At 35.4% G+C, this 16,061-nt stretch overlaps 2 protein-coding genes and 1 long non-coding RNA gene across 6 annotated transcripts; 2 read left to right on the top strand and 1 right to left on the bottom strand.

The window, feature by feature from the left end:
* On the bottom strand, window positions 3,152–5,483 carry LOC109347661 (proteoglycan 4-like). Of its 4 annotated transcripts, none has more exons than XM_019587625.1 (2): window positions 4,638–5,483; window positions 3,152–4,550 (listed from the first exon to the last, which is right to left on the bottom strand). In XM_019587625.1, the coding sequence occupies exons 1-2, from the start codon at window positions 5,453–5,455 to the stop codon at window positions 3,254–3,256; spliced, it is 2,115 nt and encodes a 704-aa protein (XP_019443170.1). In that variant the 5' UTR covers window positions 5,456–5,483; the 3' UTR covers window positions 3,152–3,253. The 4 variants fall into 4 exon arrangements, with proteins under 4 accessions (XP_019443170.1, XP_019443169.1, XP_019443168.1 ...); XM_019587624.1 differs by having other exon boundaries at window positions 3,152–4,925; window positions 4,965–5,483; XM_019587623.1 differs by having other exon boundaries at window positions 3,152–5,075; window positions 5,106–5,483.
* On the top strand, window positions 5,265–5,620 carry LOC109347663. Its single transcript, XR_002107632.1, has 2 exons — window positions 5,265–5,331; window positions 5,383–5,620. It is a non-coding gene; the product is annotated as an uncharacterized LOC109347663 (long non-coding RNA).
* On the top strand, window positions 8,386–10,679 carry LOC109347662 (diacylglycerol kinase kappa-like). Its single transcript, XM_019587627.1, has 2 exons — window positions 8,386–8,684; window positions 10,263–10,679. The coding sequence occupies exons 1-2, from the start codon at window positions 8,446–8,448 to the stop codon at window positions 10,495–10,497; spliced, it is 474 nt and encodes a 157-aa protein (XP_019443172.1). The 5' UTR covers window positions 8,386–8,445; the 3' UTR covers window positions 10,498–10,679.

Below are 16,061 nucleotides of genomic sequence, written 5' to 3'. Positions count from 1 at the left end.
AAGAAATAATAAAAAATTTAAATTTTTATTTATTTAAAAAAAAAAGAATTGGGTTGTTACAAACAACAAATTATGAAATTCATGTGGCAAGAGAGGATTGTGATAATGGAGGTTTACAAAACCTGTTGGTACAACCAAAAAAATTCGTTAGAAGGTTTAATAATGTCCATAGAGATGGGTTCCCCGAAAAGCAAAAGTGACAAAGGCAAAGGGATCACATCGGAGCAACAATTCGCATTAAATGAATTGTTGAAACAATTTGATAAGGTTTTTCAAGAACCTAGAAGGATGCCCCGAAAAGGGCGAAGGAACACGCCATCAATCTTCTTCCTGGAGAAGGACCAATTATTTTTCGGCCATACTGTTACCCTCATCATCATAAAGATGAGATAGTGAAACAAGTCAAAGAGATGATGACAATTGGAATTATCAGAAATAGTCAGAATGCTTATTCTAGCCCGCTTATTTTAGTGAAGAAGGACAACTCATGGTGTTTGTGTGTGGATTATCGGGCATTGAACAAAATCACAATACCCGATAAGTTCCCAATTCTAACAATTGGGAGTTACCAAATGAAGTTCATGGAGCCATATTTTTTTCCAAACTAGATCTTAAATCAGACTATCATGAAGTTCGTGTGAAGGCTGAAGATGTGGAAAAAACCGCGTTTAGAACTCATGAGGGACATTACGAATACAAGATGATGCCTTTTGGACTCATGAATGCTCCTACTACTTTTCAATCATTGATGAATGAGGTGTTTTGACCGATGTTAAGGAAATGGGTGTTGGTATTCTTTGACGACATCCTGGTATATAACCAAGATTGAGATTCACACTTACACCATCTTTCTGAAGTATTGCAGGTACTCCAAAAACAGAAGTTAGTAGCTAACAAAAAGGAGTTGATGACAATAGCTTTGGTCATACAACACTGGAGACCCTATTTATTAGGCATAAGGTTCACAGTTTGTACAGATCAAAAGAGCCTCAAACAACTTTTGATGCATAAAATCAACATGATGAACCAACAACATTCGGCAGCCAAACTTCTAGATATAGTTTCAACATACTCTATAAATCAGGACAAGAAAATAAAGAAGCAGATGCTCTCTCTAGGAGAGACGAGGAAGTCACTTTGCAAACTATGATACACTACCCAATTTGGGTGGACAATAAAGCTATCCTCAAGGAAACCAACAAAGACGAGCCAATTCAAAAAATTATAGAGGAGTTGCAAGAGGGAAATGCCACCGATCCAAGATATTCTTGGGAAAATGGAGCCTTGTTGAATGGAGGCAAATTGGTAATTTCCAGAAATTCAACTTACATTATTGAAGAAGTACCACATAACCCCACAGGGAGGCCACTCAGGCTTCTATAGGACATATTGAAGGTTGGCGTCTTGGATGGAAATGAAAGGGGATGTCCATAAATTTGTAAGGGAATTTAATGTTTGTCGACGACAGAAATATTTGACTACAGCTCCTGGGGGACTTTTGCAGCCACGTACGATTCCTGAAAAAATATGGGAAGAAGTATCGATGGATTTCATTACGGGCTTGCCTAAATCAAAGGGATATGAAGTTGATTTTGTGGTGATCGATAGGCTGTCCAAGTACAACCATTTTATTCCTTTAAAGCACCCTTACACAGTTAGATTTTTTACAGATGCATTCATCAAGGAAATCGTGAGGCTGCATGAGTTTCCAACATCAATATTGAGTGATAGGTATCCAATTTTCGTGAGTAATTTGTTGAAAAAATTGTTCAGAATACAAGACACTCAATTGAAGATGAGCACTGCTTACCATCCCAAACATATGGACAAACATAAGTCATTAATAGATGTTTAGAAACCTTCTTACAGCGGTGCTTTATAGTAGGTCAACCTAAAGGGTGAGAGAAAACCACCTTCTCTTGTTAAGGTGTAACAAGGGGAGGTGAAAGTTGAAACAATTCAAAGGGATTTACTAGATAGGGATGAAGCAATGTGGCAGTTGAAATACCATCTTAGCAGGACTCAAAATAGAATGAAGGAATACTCGGATCATAAAAGAACAAAAAGGAGATTTGTGGTCTGGGAGTGGGTCTTCTTGAAACTGAGGCCCCACAGACAACAATCTGTCATAGTCAGGATTAACCCAAAACTTTCTGCCAGATTTTATGGACCTTTTGAAATAATAGAACAAATTGGAGCAGTAACATACAAACTGAGTTTGCCTCGAGAGTCAAAAATACATCCTGTGTTTCATGTATTGTTGTTAAAAAAGGCTATTAGTAATTAAAAAGACCAAGAGGAATTGCCTAAAGGATTGGAAGGAGATTGTGTAGAATTATTGGAACCGGCTACTGTCATTGCTGAAAGAAAAGTGATTAAAAAGGGAGAAAAGATTAATCAGTGGTTGATTCATTGGGCTGGAAAAACATCTGAAGAGGCAACATGGGAGGATGCGTTCACGATTCGTAGCCAATTTCCTTGAGGACAAGACTAATACTAAAGAAGGAGGTATTGTTAGATCTACAAATGTAGGAGTGAGGTCAGTTGATATCCAAAACAGATTGATACATGATGAAAATAGGCCCAAGGTGTGGAAAGTCTATACTAGACGGGTGAAAAAGGGACAAGTGAAAATGCTGATGTGGCAAGAAGGAAGGGACAAAATGAGGGAGGATAATTTGGTGCACACTTTTCTGTTATTTGTAGACAAGAGACAGAATAGAAAGGGTATCTTTAGGGGAATAGATCATTCTGTTAGGAATGGAATAGAGAGTACTACTCTCCATTAGAAACATTACTACGTGGCAATAGATTCCTATATTGTAAACCTTTTTATCAATTTTCCATAATAATACACTATTCCATGCCTTCCTTTTCAATTACACGGTTTCTGTTTTCTTTTTCCTAAGTTCTACTGTTTTGGTTCTTAACAAGAATCCTCTTCAGAATCTTGTATATCAGAGAAGACAGTTTCAAAGTAGCCTATTGTATTGTATGTAATCTCTTTTCTTCTAAAAATACAACAAAAACAACAACCAAGCCTTATTCCGTTAGGTGAGGTAAGCTATATTGATCGAACGACGCCATAATACTTTATTATAAGTGATGTTTTATATAAATAAAATTATCATTGCACATTAAGACTATTGTTAACACTTAACAATGAGACTGTATCATTATTATCTATTTGTTACAATGTTGCAATATTCTATACAATGTATTTGGCTATAGAAGGAAAGGTGTTTATATTCTTTCACATATCCTCAATATCTTCAACCTTTTCATTCTTGTCACAACTGAACTTACAACCATGACGGCGAGGTTTATCAGGGTTATCTGGATCAGAGTCACTTGGTTCCACGAAAAGGCCTCTTAGGCATCTTCTTCGAACCATGGGCTTGTAGTTCGATTTCTCAACGCGGCTAATGTTGAATTCAGTCTTGTGAGTTTCTGGAGATAGCTTATCATCATACTTGATAGGATCTGCTGGCTTTTGTGGAAGAATCACTTGAACACCAGGGTCTCTTTCAGTGACTGAACCATGAAACATCAGTGAATTATTGATACTTTGTATGTTGCTGTTAACATATGTCTCCCCAACTTCAACATGTTTCGCCGAGCTCTGCGATTTTTTCTTAGTGTTACTGTTTTCCTCTCCATCTGTGGTCACCTCAGCGCTCTCCTCTGGATCAGTCTTGTAGGCACGGTGTATACGAATCGGCCCCTCTTTATTCGCTGTATCGGAGCCTACATGCATTATGGCTCCTCTATTGTCACCAGCCAAGGTTATGACACTAAATTCTTTGTCATCTGTGGGATGTGATGGGTGGAAAGTGGCTAGTTTATAAACAAACTCAGAAATATCATCTTTGATACCTTTTTGAAGTGGAGCCTTTTCTTCATTGGATGAAACAGGTCTTTCTGGTGATATGCTTGATACATTCCTTGTTTCATGATCTGCTGAATTCACAACTTTGATGTCTTTCTCACTTGGGTTGGAAGTGGCAAACATTACATTTCTCTCCACAGTTTCTCTTTCCCCGTGTTGCTTTTTATCTGCGCGAAACGTCCTCGTAAATGAATCTTTAGCATGTGTTCCCGAAGAAGATGCTATGGTATGCCGAATTGGTTGTCCACTGGTTGTATCTTTGGCTTTTCCTGCTTTAATGTGATGGCGGTGCACCATTTTCTCCTTTTCTTCAGATTGAAGTAACTTTCTTTTTGTTTCCAAAGGGGCCTTGGGCTCTTTTGATCTTTCCTCATTGATAAAAATTGTTTTAGGCTGTATAGATAGATTCTCAAGTTGAGAAGAGATTCCTGGTGGATTGGGGATGATTTTCGATGGTGACTTCATCTGTGCTTCAGTTTCTTGCAGCACTGGCTCAGACACTTCCACTGTCACTGTCATTTTCTCATTTTCCTCTTCAAAGACAGATGATACAAAAGAAGTGCTTTCATCTTCGGGCTTTAACACATTGTTGCGCTCTGACGCCAAAGGAGATGATGACCAAGTCTGAGAGGCTGTAGGTTCAATTTTAGAATTTGGGGACGAGGAAGGAACATAGGAACTTTGTTGTGGCTCAGAGCCTGCAGGCTGTGTTGGCATCCTCTCAGGTTGAGAAGAGGTCTCTCGTGACTTACTTTGTGTCTCCAAAGGAGCCTCGAGTAAGATTGGTGTAGACTGTGCAGACAGATTCCCAGGTTGAGAAAAGGTGTCTTGTGATTTGATGATTGCTTTCGATCGCGAGTTTATCTTTGGCTCAACTTCTTGTGGCATTGGTTCAGACACAACTATCTCCTTTTCTTGTTCGTAGACAGATGATGCAGGCAGAGAGCTTTCTTTGGCTGCAGGCATTGGCACTGCGGCAGCGCCATATAAAGCCAAATAAGAGGGAGATTGTTGTTGAATTGTCTCAGCTTCTTGTAGTATTGGCTCAGACATGACCATCTTTTCCTTTTCTTGTTCAGAGGCAGATGATGTAGGCTGAATGCTTTCTTCAGCTGGAAGCTTTGACACCATGATGGGGCCATCTAAGGCTGAAAGAATGGGAGACTGAGGTTGTATTTTTGGGGAGGAGAACACAATAGAAACTTGAGATGGGGAGCCTGCATGAGATGAAGGCTCAAGTGATGGCGATGGATAGTTAACCTCGGTTGGAGTTGTCGATCGAGAAGGAGATTCTAACTGAGAAGTCAATGAGGACTCAATGATCACTGAAGATATTTTTAGCTGAGGTGGGTGAGATAGTGAATGTTTTTCAGGTCCCAGAGTTTTGGTAGGACTAGGAGGGGACTGTAGTTGTTGAATCGGCACATTTGTGTCTGGTTCTGGTTCGGTAGGAGATTTTTGTCTATCTTTTAGACGACGAGGTGGTGGTTCAGTAGCAGGACGCGCAGCAGATTTTCCTGATAGCCACGGGATCCTGAAACGAAATGGCTGCTTTTTATGTGCCATAGATGGTTAATGATATCTGATGACACAAAAAGTTAGTGTTTTTACTGGTATTATGGGATTGTATTCTGGTTAATGTAATGCTTTAGAGTGCAAATTGTTGCAATGGTAGTCTATGTATACCTAACTAAGGACTTATACCTTTGATGCATTATGTGATTGTAGTTTCTTGGCTTGAGCTCACAACTTCTTATTGCTTCTTTCACAGTATTTCACATTGATTCCATTGAAAAGTTCTGCATATGTCCTTAACTTAATTAGATTAATGTTCTAATCAAAAGTATGACAACCATATTGATATTCTTACGTTAGAGGAATGAAATTTCTGTTACCTCAGACCAAAGGAAACCCAGGTATATACTTTACCTAACTTATTGGTTTTAGTCCTTCATCATGTTTGGGAAGGGTTGGACTCCTCTCCAATACTGACGAATCCAATACTGAACCCAAATTATGACATATAGTATCTAAACAAATTTAAGAGTTCAGATTTTCTTTAATTTTTTACTTAAAAAAATAAAAATATACAAAAATATCTCCCCACATATTCTATTACAAGATAGGGCAGTACTTTATAGAACTGGAGAGGGGTACTTTAGTTTGGGAACTAATTTCTCCTTCATTGAACTTGAGGAAAATAAATTCTCATAGAATGGTTAATTTTAATATACATTTTTTGCTTGGTATATTATATCATAGAAGAAAGGATGAGTCTTGGTGCAACGATAAGACTGCTTGCCTTGTGATATGAAGGCAGACTCAAATCCTATAAATATACATCTATCATTTTCAGACCTCATTAGGCTAATTCTCGGCCGTTTTTTATATTCTACAAAGGAGGGGCCTAACACCTTAGTTTCAGCATTTCCACCATATAAAAGCAACCAAAGAATTGTCTTTCTTGATATACTCCATTACCAAAAAAGATTTCAGAAATAGGATAGAGTTACAACCTACAACTCAAACAAGAATTTTAAGGTACAAAATTCATGCACCAAAACAAAATATCTCTTCTTGTTTTCATAGCGTCCACAAAATGAATAAAGTAATTTTGTTTTTAATTTTTTAGTAAAAACCAAACGGTGGATTTGATAAATCTCTAGCATGTTAATGTTTTTAAGTCTCTAAATTCAATTGTCTGCTGGCATGCAACTTATGAGGGTAAAATCAGGAAGAAAAAAACATGAACCAATCCAACATGCCCTCGTGTGTGGAAAAGAAAAAGACTTTTCAAACTAATCTATTATACAAAGGAATAAAGTTCAGAAGAGTAGTAAATACAAGTGAGCTATAACATATACATAATATGTGTCGGATATGATACGTATTTAATATGTTGATACGAATTTTTTCAAAATATAGAATATGATACATTCAATGACATGTGTTTAAAATAATAAAAACCATATAAAATATAATAAAATTATAGGTTAAATCAAAATATCTAAAGTAAAAAATATAATGGAAATTGAAAATCATTGTCATCCAAAATTTCAAGTACCAAAACTAGAAAACATAGTAGAATAATTCATAAAATTATTTATTGTCTAGCCCTAGAAATAGAAATAGTATCAATTTCATCTACTTCTTGACGACGATGTCCTGGATCGGAGAGTCAATATGGTGGACCGGCTATCGGAAGGTCAATGAGGTGTGACATATGTTGGTATGAGTCTATATGGCCTTTAAATAAGTTGGTGTTTATTGAAAACAAATCTATCTTATCCTATTTTATTGAAAACAAAAGTATATTATCCTATATTTTATTGAAAACGAATATAATACGTTTCTTAGATATTTATTTATTTTATTTTATTTTTTTAATTTTTGGATACTCTACGGATACGTATCTTTCGCGAACCCGAACATACATGTGTCAGATACGTGTTAGACATTAACACTTGAGGGTATGAATTCGTAATTCAGACTAAGTGAGAAGTAAATCAGTACTTTGAACACTTGCAGACATGTAACCATGGTAAAATTCATAAACATAATACAACTGAGACACTGACATACTTATCAAAAAAAAAAAAAAACTGACACTGACAATTTTAGAAGTCACGTATGTTTTTTGCACATACATACAAGTCATATATATGCAAATTATACAAATTTAAGCATTGTGACCAAGGTCAAATATGTAGAAAATGGGTAGCTTGGATTTTTTGCAATAAAAGGGCGTTTAAAATTTTAGAGTATGGTAAAAATGAAATTCCAAACATTAGGTAATAAGGTTAAAGGTAAATAGAAGCATAAAAGTTATTCATTATGGACTCACTAAATTATCCTAAGATATAAATGTTAAAAAACAATATTTATTGGGAGAGTCAATCATACAACAAAAAGAGATTAGTTCTTTACCATAGATTAAAGAAATATTATTGGTTATACAAAAAAAGATGAGTACTTAATTGTCATTTTCATATTTTTGGACATCTTTATTTTATTTGGCAGAATTTGGAGTTATTACCATTTTTTGTATGAAATATTATTAATAACTCTCTACTGTAAACACACATATATATATAATTTGTGTTGATGCAAGCAACTGCTTGCAATTTGTATTAATGTGCAATGTATTTATCTTCCACTTTAGGAAAAATGTTAGAAAGGAAAATAACACTGCACTAAAATTAAATCTTAACAATGGTGTACAAGATTAACAATGAAGAACATTGTGGCTATATTCAATTGGTAATCCGCAAATGAAGGTTTTGCAAAAGAAATATATACCAGCCATTATGGTTGATGCTGATTAGTCAAAAAAAACTCTACCATTGGGCTATTGAACATTAAATTTTCTATATATAACAAATTTGTATGTGAGAGCCCAAAAGAACCACATTTTAACCAAGGAAAAGTTTGTGCACTCTAAATCAGCACCAAATTTCAACCAAAGAAAGTTACATTTTCATTAATTCAACCTTGAATACATAATTTGCAAAGTCCTTTATTCAATCAATCCTTGATTATAAGGTAGCAATAAGGAAATGGCAAAGGTATCATTTGTTATGGTATTTGCATTGGTGCTAGTTGTGCCATTGGGTCCAGTACTGGGTGAGGATTGGTCGAGTTTACTAGATCAAGCAAGTGCAGCAGGACTCCCTGAAGGTGCATTGGATGAGGCTAAGAAGGCTTTAAGTGATGATAATGCCCAAAAGGCTGCTGAAAAAGTCTTGAGTGATTCAAGCAATGTTGAGTCTTTGAGTGCATGGGTTGGAGAAGCCAAGTAAGATATGATCCATTCTTTGTCTCCCATTTTGCACAAGTTTTTTCTTATTTTGTTCTTTATATATATTACGATGTTGATAGGTTAGGTTCTAAGAAGACGTAGTGATCTAAGTTCCTACTAGATTTTCAGGAAGACTAAAAGGTTAAGAATTCAATTTCTGAACATTTTTGAGGCATTGGATTCTCACCAACATTTGCGGTACTCAAGCCGACATTCTCGCTTCCGCTTCGTCCACCACTGCTCGTGCGGGTCCTTCCCTCTAAGGCGGAACGCTCCCCTACCGATAAATTTTTACATCCTACAGTTTTAGCATATCGCTTAGCTCCGTTCATCTTCGGCGTAAGAGCGCTCGATCAGTGAGCTATTACGCACTCCTTCAAGGGTGGCTTCTTCTAGGCAAACCTCCTGGCTGTCTCTACACCCCTACCTCATTTATCATAGAGCGGTCATTTAGGGGCTTATTCTTTTTACCAAACATATGTGGATCCAATCACGATCTTATAATAAGAACAATAAATCTTTCTCGACCAATCCTTTTTTTGCCCCCTCATTCTTCGAGAATCAGAAAGATCCTTTTCAATCAAGTTTGAACTTGTTCGTTTGGAATCTGGACTCTTCTATTGCTATTTACTTATTTATGAGATTTTCACTTCAATTCTTTTGAAGTCAATGGATCATTTTCCTCGTTTGAGAATCTCCCCCCTTCTTCCACTCCGTCCCGAAGAGTAACTAGGACCAATTCAGTCATGTTTTCATGTTCCAATTGAACACTTTCCTTTTTTGATTATTCTCAAAGACACTTGTTGAGAGAGATAATCACACACTCCAAAAATAAATACTCTTAGTAATACAAAAAATGTTAGATTCAATAAGCAAACAAGATATGAATATAAAATTTAAGGAAGGAACATTTACTTTTGTAATAATGAGAGTAAAAGAGAAAAGAGGGGAGGGTGACTTAATTATAAAATTAAAATATAGAAATTATAACAATTTAATTATCGTTATGACCTTTAGGCATGTGCTTTGCCTTTGAATATATGATTATTTTTTCAATAAATAAATCAATTTAATTACATAGGTATTATTTCTATACAACCATTACATAAAGCATTACTTTTTATATAATTTTTCCACTTAATCATACATAATGTTACCTAGTTTTCTACAAGGAATTATTACATGGTCCAAACAATAGTCTCAACACTTCTAGCCATTAATCATACTAATGTATAAATTTATATGAGTTTATTTAAAATTAGGTTTTATACCATGTAATAATTTTTGCCTTTTATATCCTAATTTTTGTCACCTATATCAAATAGATGTGATGTACACCTACATATGCTATGTATCCTAGAGTTATAATCTAGTAATGCTAGTTTCAGTCTTCAAGAAATAGATTTTGATATTATCTTACATTAATTTAATAATAAGAAAGTAAGTTGATATAAAGTATCTTCAAATGAAATTTAAAATATTTATAACTGAAAAGCCAATTTGATGTTTGTATATTTTTATAAAACTAAAATGTACACTTACTCAAAAATTATTATTGTTGTTACCATAAATCAGAAATGCAAGTCCAGCTCCACCTGCAAAAGAAGGTTCAGTAGATGTGGCTAAGGAAGACTTTCCTGATGAAGATGAAGATGAAGATGAAGAGGGTGAGTCACCTTCAGAAGCACCTGAATTGGCACCAGTTGAAGCACCTGAATTGGCACCAAAAACTTCACCAGTAGAAGCTCCTGGATTGGCACCAGAAACTGCACCATCAGCAGCACCAGAAGCACAAGCCCCCTCTGCATGAGAATGTTTACATCTATAGTGTAACCCAATAAATATTTTAAGATCATGTTTACACTAAATAAATCAAATAGTTAGTTTTTTAGTAGTAATGTAATATAATTTAGAGTAAATTATAATGATATATATGTTGAGATTTAGTGAAACTATATATAAATTCCTTTCCTTTTTTTGTACTTACACAAATTACGATTAATTTATATACATATGTTACATTGATTGCTCTGCAATGAGATTAATGTAATCATATACATAAAAATGATGATTATTGTAATTAAGCTAAGCTTAAAGGGTACAATTGTAGTTTACTCTTAGAGTCTGTTTGCAAGTTGAGTTTTGAAGGGGAAAAATGTTAAGAGAAAGTTTCAGAGTCATTTCATAAGTTTATTTTATGATTCTAAGTCTTCAATTTATCTTCTTTTCCTCCAAAATCCAACTCACAATTAGACCTTTAATTAATTTTTAATTAGATATTATTTGTTAGGAAAAATTGATCATTTGTAAATTTACAGATAAAATTTGATTATGAACTCACACTTATTTTTTTATATTTAAGCAATATCTCCTTAGAACTATTTCTACATTTTATAATAAATCAAAATGAGTTTTTTTTATAATTTAGTATTTTTTTGTTTTCCTTTGTACTGTGTGTCACCCATCATATAGGATATAGGTCATGCTCACTAGATAAGTTTTGACATATACTACCTTACTAAGTATGACAATACAAGAGAAACTAAAATCCAACTTTTGTTGGACCAAGCAAGAAGCTCTTTCTTCATTTTTTGCTTCCATTGAACTCAATTGATCATATGCTACAACGAGAAAGTAGGGAAAATTGAATTGTGGTATTAAATATTTTCAATCTTATCGATCCTACAAAATATCAACTTTTTGAGCAATAAGATAAACTCTAATATTTAATTTTTTTTCTTAATAATGACATTTTAATATTAAAATACACAATTTTTAATTGATCTCAATAAGTTGTTTGTCCTATCTTTAATCATCTCCCCTAATTATTAAAATAATGATATAAAAATCATGATTTATCCATTATTATTTCTTTTAAATCATTTTTGGTCCTACTTTTATATTGTTAGTAACAAATAATTTAAGTATTAAGGGTAAATAAAATATATTGATATTGCCTTTGAGTTTCTCGATACTTACAAACAATCATTTAGTTTACAAACAAATATATTTGCTAATGATAATAACCATAATAGAGAAGAAATATATTTTTTTTAATGTGACAAGATTTCAACAAAATATGGTATAAGAGTCAATGTCTCATCGTTATTTTTTGTTAGAGTAAATTACACTCTATTACTCATTGAGTTTAGCTTAATTTCACTCATTACTCATTTTGTTTAAAAAACTACACTTAAATCTTTAGGAGTAGTTAGTATAATGATGTATATATATATATATATATATCAAACGTGAGAGTGTATATACTTGAACCCTCAATCTCATTCTATATATATACTTGAAAGTTGCCTAGTTGACAACTTGGTGTTCATGTTCCATCTGGCGTTGGGTAAACTCCCACCAGTTTTCAGCCTCCTTCATCAGCATGTAGGTCGCATAGGTGACCCTCTGCTCCTCGGTGCATATCAGTACTCGAAAGATTCTCTCCAACTCTTGGATCCAGTCGTTCGCAACATTTGGTGCAAAACCTCCTTTAAACTTCGGCGAATTGCGACGAAAAACTCGTCCAATCCTCTGTACAGAGCAGATCCTTGTGGTTGTTGTTATTGATGTTGCTGATTCAATTGATGCAAGTTAGCATTCACATTTTGAATTGTTGTCATCATCGCAGCCATGAAGTCAAGGTTAGCAGTTAACATCCAACCATCTTAAATATGAGAACATCAGATTTGTATGAGTTACTCCTCCAACCGAAAGTACACAAAATTTGTATCTCCGATCGAAAATTACAAAACAAACAAACAATCAAACAAAGTCACACAAGAAAGCATGTAAGGCCATCCCTAGGCCGGATAGGATTGAACATGCTCTGATACCACTTAATGTAACACCCCAAAAATCACTTCGTAAACAATGTAATTAATCTCTTAAGAAAATGGGTAATTTTTTTCTTTTTTTTATGTGATATATAAATAATAAATGGTTTTCCTTATATCTATTCATTTTTCAAGACGTCATATTTTTATAAGTTATGCAAAGTAAATAACTGATACCTAATGATAATTCAAAATGTTACAACACTTTTCTGAATGCTTTTCATTATAAAAGACTTGACCCGGCAACACACACAGCAAGGTGTTGCTTGGTCTAGTACAATGTGGTTACATAATACAAGGCAAAATGTAATCATCGCCTAAACTGAAAACTGAAAAGTAAAAATAAGTACAAAATAAGCTGAGGCCGTCAGCATTACAAAAGTACCCTACAAGGTATCCATATTCCAAAAATCAAAAGAAGATAAACAGCTCCTAGCAGCTAGCTCCAAGACTAGCGGGGGTACTAAAGCCCTCGCTCGGATCCTCCTTAGGCTCTGAGTCCGATGAGAGCTCTACTACCTCCACAGAGTCCTCTATGCAGACTAAATCCACACAGTCGACATCGTCATCAACCTTCATCTCCTCCACTGTGTCAAAATCGGAACATGGAGTCCTAATCCTTGCCCTATCAATCGCCAGCTACTCTAGCAGGGCACTCAGATCGTCCATCCTTGATCCCATAGAGCTCGCCTCATCCTCCCAACTCATCCACCTCCATGATGGTCCTAAAAAATTGCTGGCCCTGACGGGCTCTTCAACATCTTCCGACGATCGCCTCCTTCTTCCTAGAGTCGGGGAAGAATGGTCCTCATAATGTCCATCGGAGAACCAGGGTCCGACAACAGCTGGTCTACATGGAGTCATAGACTAGGTAGATGGATCAGCGGGTACAGACCTCCTACTCGGTAAGGTGAAGGAAGTCTCTCTGACGGCATGATGTTCTAGATATCGCATAATGGAGCAGTCACACACAAGCTTTAGCTCTAGGTTACATGGGCCGGTGTAGGTGTATCGCTCTTCATCAACTCTCCAAGTCCCCTCCTAGGACATCGTGAATCGGTAATTTCAAATCATTGATAGTCAGTCCATCTGAACAATGATATATACAAGTACACTAGAAAGAAAGAGAATGAGTAAAACATCTAATGAATACTCTTCAGCGATGTCGTGGAATTACACAGAATATCGCACTAAGATAGAAAAACAAATACATATATAACATGTTATCATACACATATGTGTCGATGATGAATGATGCTTGTAACTCAGGATTTGGGAATAAATATCCACGAGTACAATGTATGAATATTATGTTTGGTTCATTCATCCTTACGACAGTATCCTCCCAATACACTATTTGGAAATAACTAAGAGTACAGGTCCCATAACAAGCCGATTTGAACGCACTAAATTCATTCGTTGCAAGGATATGTGATCGATTTGTTTCAATGAAACTGTCCATTTCAGGTGGTGTCGTATCAAACACATTTTGGGCATCCTCTCATCGATCCTGATTGCAAATAGGGTTTGTCAGAGATTGTCTAGTTGGCATTGTGAGTGTTAGATATTCCCTAATGATTGGTGAAATACAAATCTTAGGATCTTGAATCTCATGATTCTCACACATTATATAAAACAATGATACAAATTCATACCTGAATCCATGTTTTCTAATCTACTCCTTTGATATACCTTTTGAGAGAGTTTTGGTATGATGGTCTTCCTCAACCAAATCCTTAATTCCTTTTGGGACCTCCGTTTTCTCTCTGATGGAGAGAGGTGAAAACTATTTGTGATTTGGTGTATTGGGGACCATAACTGTTCCTTATGTGTTAACTTATAGGGTTCCCATTATCCCCTATGGGTTAACCTGATGGGTATCCACCCATTAAGCCTATATCCGTTATCGGCTTTTAGAAATCTAAGGGGAACTAGTAATTAGATCACTTATAATGTAACCCTGGAAATAAATAGTTGATATCATTGTATCAAATATATGATGCCCACCTTAATTAGAAATTATAAATTTCTAACAATCTCTCACTTGGGCTTCATATCTTCCTGAAACAAGTATATCACAGGTTCTTTAGGCGCGCATCCGTACACTATTTATATTTAGACTTCTCCTTAATACAATCTGGTCCATCTCATATATCAACTATAGAACCACCACAACTTTCATCACATTTAAGTGTGACTCGACCACGATGATCACTATATTAATATACTCAACGACATAGATCAAATATGGATGAGTGACATGAAAATTTCATACAATGTGATCTCAAACATGTCTATTTCTAACTGGTCCTTCTTTATTCTTTAGTGAGATCAATCTAAAGTCTTTAATTGCAACATAATAGTTATAATGCACAATTTCAAAATGAAACAATAAACCATCAACTTTATTATGCATAAAAAACTGTATATAATATCCAAAGCAAAACATAAAACATATAGACTCCCACTGAACTAAGGTAGCCTAAGGAACAATACCCATATGAGCAACATGCCCATGAAAGACTTTAGGTACCAAACCCTTAGTCAGTGGATCAGCTAGCTTAAAATTTGTCCCTATATGTTGGTATCAAGATCTCTTGACACTCCGTACCATGAAGCAGCTGAAGAAGCTATTGGAACATCCTTCCAAGCACTGGAGATTGCCAACGCTTCATTTGTAGGAGGGGGGACACCTACACTACGCCCCCAACCTTCGGAGGCATCACTGATGATGGCCAGAGTAATGCTACAGAAGGTCTACCAACCTGGAAAAGGGCTCGGGAAGTTTGGCCAAGGAAGAGAAAATATCGTCATGATATATCACACTAAAGATTGGTATGGCCTGGGATATAGACCCACCCGAGAAGATAGGGAAAGAACTGCTGAAGAGAAGAAGAAAAGAAGAATGGCTCACCTGGGGCAGTGGGAGTATGAAGCTGGAGGGATGTTCATCCCACACATTAGAAAGAACTTCGTTAGTGCAGGCTGGGAACCCAAAATGATTGTTGTTTTGGGAGATGATGATTTAGAAGGTGGGGCAGACTACATTGTTCAGTGTCCTCCAGACACCACTCTCAACAATTGGATAGAGGAAGATGCATCTCCACAAGTGTTTTTAGAAACAATGTAATAAGATGCTAGAATCCTTTATCCATGTCTAAAGCTATTGGGTTTATTTTCTTTCTTTTCGAATAAGGACATCTATTTATTTTTCATCGAATAGTACAAGTTTTGAATTCAATAAAATGCATTTCTTTCTTCATATTATGTGTTTCATTATATTCTTCATTTTTTTACTTGCACACACTAAAACAAGCACAAACAAAAGGTAAAACCATGAAAAAAATATAAAAAATAATAACTAATCACAACCTCAACCTAATGCAGATCCAACTTTAACTCCAGAAATAATAATCGTGTTATGAGCCACACATACAATCATGATCATCCAGTTAATCAGCTCAATGAAGGAGATAATGATGAAGAATGGGAAGCATCACCTAAGTTATTAAGGATGGTTGAGCAGGAGTCCAGAGAG

This window comes from Lupinus angustifolius, chromosome LG05, assembly GCF_001865875.1.
Source record: "Lupinus angustifolius cultivar Tanjil chromosome LG05, LupAngTanjil_v1.0, whole genome shotgun sequence".
NCBI classification, from domain to species: domain Eukaryota; kingdom Viridiplantae; phylum Streptophyta; class Magnoliopsida; order Fabales; family Fabaceae; genus Lupinus; species Lupinus angustifolius.
Note: the sequence above shows the minus strand (reverse complement) of the source record. Positions and strands in the feature narration are given on the sequence as shown.

Coding starts and splice junctions, on each gene's coding strand:
- LOC109347661 (XM_019587622.1), bottom strand. CDS start 5,455: ATGGCACATAAAAAGCAGCCATTTCGTTTCAGGATCCCGTGGCTATCA.
- LOC109347662 (XM_019587627.1), top strand. CDS start 8,446: ATGGCAAAGGTATCATTTGTTATGGTATTTGCATTGGTGCTAGTTGTG. Junction 8,685..10,262: donor GCATGGGTTGGAGAAGCCAA/GTAAGATATGAT, acceptor ACCATAAATCAG/AAATGCAAGTCCAGCTCCAC.